The sequence below is a fragment of the Penaeus vannamei genome, chromosome 3 (assembly GCF_042767895.1).
Source record: "Penaeus vannamei isolate JL-2024 chromosome 3, ASM4276789v1, whole genome shotgun sequence".
NCBI classification, from domain to species: domain Eukaryota; kingdom Metazoa; phylum Arthropoda; class Malacostraca; order Decapoda; family Penaeidae; genus Penaeus; species Penaeus vannamei.
This window is the reverse complement of record NC_091551.1, coordinates 21904545-21912227: the sequence shown is the minus strand read 5'-3', so window position 1 is coordinate 21912227 and position 7683 is coordinate 21904545. Positions and strand designations below refer to the sequence as shown.

The following is a 7683-nucleotide window of genomic DNA, read 5'->3' as shown; positions in this document are numbered from 1 at the left end:
TTATCAGTGTTGTCAGCTGTTCAGGAAAATGTACCACTAGTCACACACATGCAGGTGAGGATGCAGTAGGAGGATTAAAATTATTTTAAGGTATTAAATAAGTGATTAGGAAATAAAGTACACACGTACATATGCACACGCACACACACCATCTGAAATTTCATATGTTGAAAAACTTGAAAACAGATAATAAGAGAGTAATTGCTTATTGTAAAGAAAAAATAAGCTATTCCTGTAGCCTTTTACTTGACAATTTTATAATTTTGTGTCTGATATTTCAACTTCTTTCTCATAGATAACGTATACAACTTCAAAAGAAAATTAACTTAACATAATTTTTGTTTAATCCTTACTGGTTATCCAAGAATTATCAGTGGCTGTTGGGGTTTCACATGTTAATAAAGATCCTTTTACCTGTTTAAATGTTATTCTTAATCTTAATCACTGGATCACTTACAGTATGATTTTAGCAGCTCATACTATAATGGCACATTTTTTTCAGTCTGTAGAAAAGTCGGGAAGCTACTCTGACCTTGCTAAACCAAACTCCACTTGTGAACTCAAGGATTTACGAAGGGAAAATGAGACTTTGAAGGTAAGGAATGTCGATTTAGTGTTTTAGATAAGAGGGTATTTGGATACTTTGCCTTTCTCTCCTCTCTCACTCTTATACCCCTGCTGACTTATATGACTCATATGCCGGTCCTCAGAAGAGGATAACAGCAGCATGATATTGGAGTGCTTAGGGAACACCCCTCTCCTTAATGCTTCTTTAAATGTTTCATAACGTGCTAAAAGCAGTTGAGGAATTCAGAAAAGTTTATTGTATTGTTTTTATTTTATTTTATTTGGTTCTAAGGATGGTGGTTGTTATTGTTATTGTTTTTTTTTTTTTTTTTGGGGGGGGCAAAGTCATAGTCAAGAGGCCACTAGTATTTGATATTTCTTGTTGTGATATTAGTGAATGAGACTAAAGGGGTAATATTCACTAATTCTAACACTGAATTATTGGACACAAGAAATTTGTATAATGATCAGCATTTCACTTAGCTCTAAACAAAATACATTAACAAAAAAAGGAACGGCAACCAGCACTAACATTTGATGCATAGCATAGTTGCAGCCTTGTGTGTGATAGAGAAGTGTGGGGCTCACTAGACTAATTTATGAATGAGATGAAGATTTCCTAGTTTGATGTCATTGAAAAAGATACTCATAGACGATAAAGAAAAGCCAGCCTCATACAAGAACTTATCAGTAGTTACTTATATTAAAATGTCACTACAGTTCTATGTCCAAGTTACATAAATGAGAGATCTTGAGAAACATTAGTCTTATGCATGTTTATTATTTGTATTTGCATTATATTATTCAATATGTTATTCATTCTTTTTAAAAATAATCAAAATTATATTGAAATTCATAAGTATAAGAATATTTGCCTTTAAAAATATGAACCATGAGGGTGGTTAACATTGTTCTATCCAAAGTCATGGCAGCATTGTTCACTGAATAAGTGAATGGGTTGGAGCCTTGTTATGACAGAATAACACTCAATTACCTAGTTTACAAGGTCCATTTGAAAACAAGTGTAGTACAGGTTTGCATAGCAGTGGCAGCTTGGTTTATGAAAGCAGCCACTTACTGAGTCAGTACAGTGACTTGGATCATTTTTCCAATACAAAGTGCAAGCAGTCAGTCCTACAAGGGTGTGTATGTATATATGCATACATACACTAAAATTTAGATGAGACAGACTAGATTATTTTATCTGTAAGTCTCTGTGCTAACCCCAAGAGATTTATCTGTCTATTTTCTATTTTCCATAACATTTAAAAGTTGCTTACCATTTAAGCTCATATTCTTTTTTCCATAATTCAGCGTTTCTTTGGTATGTGATGTACTCAAAATAATTAATATCAAATTTGCTCTTTAAAACAAATTATCTGGAGTATACCATATCTTTTAAACAATTTGGTCAGTTACCTAATTAGAATATTATATACTGTCATGTACAGCAGGCCAAATGAATTTACTGCCACTCTAAGGTTATCGAGCTGAGATTTTATCTTGTAACATTAGTGCATTCAAGTATAATACTTGTTGTCAAGTAAAGAGTGTTATAAAAGCCTAAGCAGACTTTCCCACTGATACTTTAATATTAAAAAATAAATGCATAGGACAATCTTAATTTCCTAATTGAATGTTAATGACTAAAAGAATAGATGCTTCTGTGCAACTGATTAGAAAAATAATGATAATAAAAAGTATTAATAATGATAAACAATAAAACCACTTTTTGTATATATAATACTATATATGTATGTTTATTGTTTTCCCATGTTCATTCTTGAAGCATCTGTGTAACATATATAAAGTTTTTTGTAATATAGACATAATTTGGCACCATCAGTATTTTGGAAGAAAACAGTTGATATTCTCCTGCCATGACAAGAAAGAAAGAAAGAAAAAAAGATGTGTGAAAATATGATATAGTTTTCTGCCAAATGGTTCACCATCTCAAAATTGTATATACTTCAAAGAAACTGAAAAACCATACAGTGGTATGAGAAATTATTGTCTACTACAATTTCTTCTCTCCTTTTTTGTAACATTTGCATATCAATTGCAATTTAAGCTTAATTAGGGCTGTAGCTAACTGATGGATGAGAAAATAGTGCACTTATCATCAATAGTGCATAAGTATTGCATGAATTATATAATATATAATTTCAATAAAGTTCCACAGCCGATTCACAATGAAAGAAGGGAAAACAAATTGATATATGAGGAACATTTGTTTTCACTCTTCAGACAAGCAAACATTTATGTTAAATGGTATTCAACTTTTAGATGTTATGGAAAAGGAAAAGGTAAAATATAATCATATACGCATTTATATTGATTTCAGTAATATTTTTTATTATTATTATTATTATTATTATTTAGAAGATTCATCCTTTAGTGAATTTAAGCTATGTGAAGTATATATATAGTTGAAAGCTTAAACATTTGATTGAAAAATAAATGCAGATTTTTTTCTTCTTTTTTTCTTCTTCTTCCCCCCCTAATCCCATGCCCATTGTTGCCAATGGGGTGCTTAGGAGACAGAGACTGGGCCCCATTGTGGGGGATCACTCCTATCTCAGACCTCAGCCAATATCTCATCTAATTTTTGCATGGTCTTTTCTTCTCCGCCTTTCTTTTTCCTTCACTTCATCCCCTTTTTCTGTCCACATCCTAAATTGTGAGAACCTAAAGTGTGCTGAAAGGATGAAGGGCTGGCTTTGTGTCTGTCCTAAACAGCTTTCATATTCCGTTTGCAATTCCCTCTTACCCTTTTCACTACCATACTAACCTACAGTGCTGTACAACCTTTGACATCTAACATATTTTGTCCTAATGGTTAACTCATTCTTAACCCTTTTGCCACAATACTTTATCATAAAGCTGTATAACCTTTCATTACCTGTGGGCTTTGCCTCTAAGCCTCGTCCTATTGCTATATTTTAAATATGCTGCCAATGACCTTCGATGTTAACATGGCAGGGAATTTTCAATAAATAGTTAGATTCTTCTTCTTCTTCTTCTTCATGTGCATTCTTATGCAACTCATTTCACATATTAAAATATGAGGGAAATTTTTTTTTGTTTACATGATATAACGTTATTTATTTAACAACAGGGTTTATATTGCTACATTTCAATACATTTCAGTGTTACCAGATAAAATCCAAGATTGATCATTTTAGCTATGATTTAGTACATTACAGTAAACATTAGTAATATCAGTATTATTTTAAAATCCCAACTAACTAATAAGAATACCAAAAAAAGTTTTATAACTGAAACAAAATAAAGTTGTTGAAAAAAAATAAAACAACTAAAAACAAGATTTTTTAGGGGGTTGATTTAAATCACCAACCCTGGTGAGGTGTATGTAATAGCTACCAATATATCTGTTAATGTTTGGCAATACTATCATCCCATTCCTCTTAAAGGCTTTAATCTCCTTAAGCCAAACACATGGTGGTGATTCACCTTTATCTACTTGTGTATGTAATATAATGAGAATGCTGTATGGCATATTTCCTCCTCCCCTTCATCTTTTCTCCCACATTCTGCCTCCACACATAATGTTATGTACTTCAGAGTTACCTCCAGGTCCTTATGCAACTTACACATTTCATTGTTGAATTTAAAGAGGCTATATATTTTTTCCATTATATGTGTTTTATTTGTATATTTATGGTAATTTATGCTACAACAACTGCAACAACTTTTGCAACATTATGCTATGTTGATGCTATGTTTATAAGATATATGACAATTAAATTTACTGTTTCTGGCATGGGAAATCCAGTTGTTCTTGAAATACAAGTAAACAACTAGGAAAATCGTGTATCTTTTGAAGCCAGGGGAGACGGACAATCTGAAGGATTTGCAATTTGTAAAGATTGAATAGGAAAAATAAATAGATGAGAAAAGGAAATTTGAAAAATAAATAAAAGAATATAAGAACAATGTAGGTCAACTCATCTAACCTGCCGTGAATTCTACTATAGCATTCCTAAGGATGCTGCATGAATCTAGATTATATGAAAGTGGATCAGAACATGGAGACAGTTAGAGAATACTGATTTTAAAGATGTATATAAAAAAGTTTTACATAATATTTGAAAAGGATGCACTTTTGCTTTTACTATATATTATAAGAGAAGCTTCAGAAAAATCTGTTGCTTTCAAATTCATGTTTTTTCTCCATTCTCACTCTGAATTATCTGTAAAAGGAAAAGCTCTCAATTACCTATTTGTTTATATGCTAGAATGCATTTCATAAGTCCATGTCATATGAAGAGAAACGTGATTGTCTTCAATCACCAAGAATTCTGCTTCAGTAGTTTTGATATATACCTCAGAGAGAGAGACAAGAAGGATTGATGAAATTTATATGAAAATTTATATGCTGGAATTTTTCATTTGCTTTTTGTTTTATTTCCTTTAAAAGCCAGACTGAATTTTTTTTAATAACTGTATCAGAAGAACTGAATCATAGGACTCACCCTTTTTCAAAGCTTCTTTTTATCCCATGCATCCATGAATCACCCCTTCACAAGCCAATGGAAGTCCAGCATATTATATAAAAAGTTATCTATAAAAGAAATGCATCATTTCCTTGAGAAATAGAGATAAAAAGGCTAAGAATATTATGCTTTTGTACATTCTGTACTTTTTGCTGCACAAGGTGCATTTTTTTACTCTGAAAAATTATCCATTGATTCACCTGCATCCTATGATGCGCATTAATCATTTTGGCAAGGCCAGTGGCTACAGAAAGTTCAGCTTTACTGATTTCCTTTGCCAGGCAATGGCATGAATAATATACTGTAAGTTTGTAGCCATTCCATGCCATGAGATTCAGTAGTGAAAGGATGCATTGTAAACATATGCTTACAGTCAATAAAATTGACATTTTTATATTTGCATTTTTATGGGGAGTTTGTATATGATTAATAGCAGAACTGAATGAGACTACCAAAACTACCAAAATTGTATAAGTACAGATATCTTACTGAAGTAATATCTTGGTAGAGTCAAATTTTTTGAGACATTTCCATAACATATATTGTATTTATACCCCCCACCCCACCCCTAGAAAAATATGGAAAAAATAGGGGATGGGTTTTATGACCTTTAGCATTTAATTTGGCTTAAAATATGATACATGCAGATATATTTTACAGGCATTTTCATACCTAATTGTATGGTACCTTTGGAGTGAATTTTAAAACATTTATGACGGATTATTATGTATCAATAAATTAAAATAATCTTGGTTTGTATTAGCCTAATACATTTGGCTTCTTTAACATAGCCACTGAGGATTCAGAGGACTGCAATAGTATGCAACCAATTTGTAATTTGTGTGCAAATAGGTAACTCACTCCATTTGTTTTCCTTGATGTGCAAGTACAGTCCCTCACTTAGCCATATTATATATTTTTAATTGTACTCATATAATCATGCTCTTTAAAACAGAAATATCTCTAAAATGGTCAATAATATTGAGAAAAACAAATTATATATTTACCTAAATTGGATATATTTGCTTTGCTATTATTGTAATGGTCCCACAAAGGTAAAAAGGTGAAAATGTATCCTATTTCTTGTTTCTTATATGAAACTTTTCTTCCCTAGGCTTTCTCTTGCAATCTTATCACCAAATTTCAATAAGTTTTGTAAAGTGAATTATTGCCTTTTCTTAGAGGTGGGGGGGGGGGCTCTTTTGACTTATGAATTTGCTTCAATAAATATAAATTGCATAATGAGAGAAATCTGAGTTGTTTACATGATTTATAGAATAAATCCCACGCAAACACGCATGTGCACGCACACACACACGCACACACACACACACACACACACACACACACACACACACACACACACACACACACACACACACACACACACACACACACATGCAGACAGGCGCACACACGCAGACAGGCGCACACACGCAGACAGGCGCACACACGCACGCACACACACACACACACACACACACACACACACACACACACACACACACACACACACACACACACACACACACACACACACACACACACACACACACACACACACACACACTTGTGTGTGTATTTACTTCATTGGGTTGGGAAAATGTGTGCTTTGTCTTTTTCTGTTGTCTGCATTCTTCACTTGATGTTTTTGTGTATATATTTTGTAAATAATATATTATTTTCTTTACCCACTGTCTAGCTGGAACTACAAGAGGCAGAAGAGATGCGCTACATGTATGAATCACAGTGTATGCAGTTAGAGCAAACCATGTGCAAACTTCGTGAAGAGAAAGAGGCAATGGAGAAACTGTACAAGGTATTTTTCAGTTGTAATTGATATTTTATTTGTTATCTCATTCTTCATTTTCATTTAATGGCATTTAATGGCTATAAGAATAGCACTGTGGAAATTATTTTTTTGAGTTCATTTCATATCATTAGAAGACAGTAGCTGTTGACATTGATTTTATGATTATATAAAGGAATCCGTCATTGTGAATGGGGGAATTCATTTAGGATATTTTAACATCCAACAGTGATTGTCATATGTTGGCCCATAACAGGGATCAGCTGATCATACATAGTTTTGTAACTGCACCCTCAGTTGGTACTGCTAGGTGTGATGACTGTAGTGGACTTAAATGGTAGTGATATTCTGTCATTTGGTTTGACCAGTTGTATTAACCCATTGCCAATGGGAAAATGTTGCATTCACTTTAGTATTGTTTTGTTAAATGTTTCTGTACATAGATGGCTCAGCCAGTGATTATCCACAAAAGAGTCAATTAGTAGATCTTGTGACCTCGCCTCTCCTTGAAATAGCAGGAAAATGTTTTTTTTACTAGTGCTATCAATATTAGCATTGTTCTTTTTTATATAACCATTATAATTACTATATTGTTATTGACATTACTAACAACAGTAATTAAAATTGGAAAATTATCAAAAATCCAAGGAAAAGGGTAAACAGGGGTGACAGGTAGTTCTCGTAACTGGTTAATGGGTGACTTAGTATATGTGGAGCCATCTATATGTCAAAACAATTACTTAATTAAACACAGTGGGCATGCCATGAACATACATGCCATTCCCAGCG

At 32.8% G+C, this 7683-nt stretch overlaps 1 protein-coding gene across 1 annotated transcript in view; it reads left to right on the top strand.

The window, feature by feature from the left end:
• LOC113822754 (coiled-coil domain-containing protein 77) overlaps positions 1–7683 on the top strand; it is a gene marked incomplete in the record, with an annotated part of 17464 nt that overhangs the window by 8844 nt on the left and 937 nt on the right. The window contains 3 exon segments of the mRNA XM_070142422.1: positions 1–54; positions 503–595; positions 6787–6903. Coding sequence (XP_069998523.1) covers positions 1–54; positions 503–595; positions 6787–6903 — 264 coding nt within the window.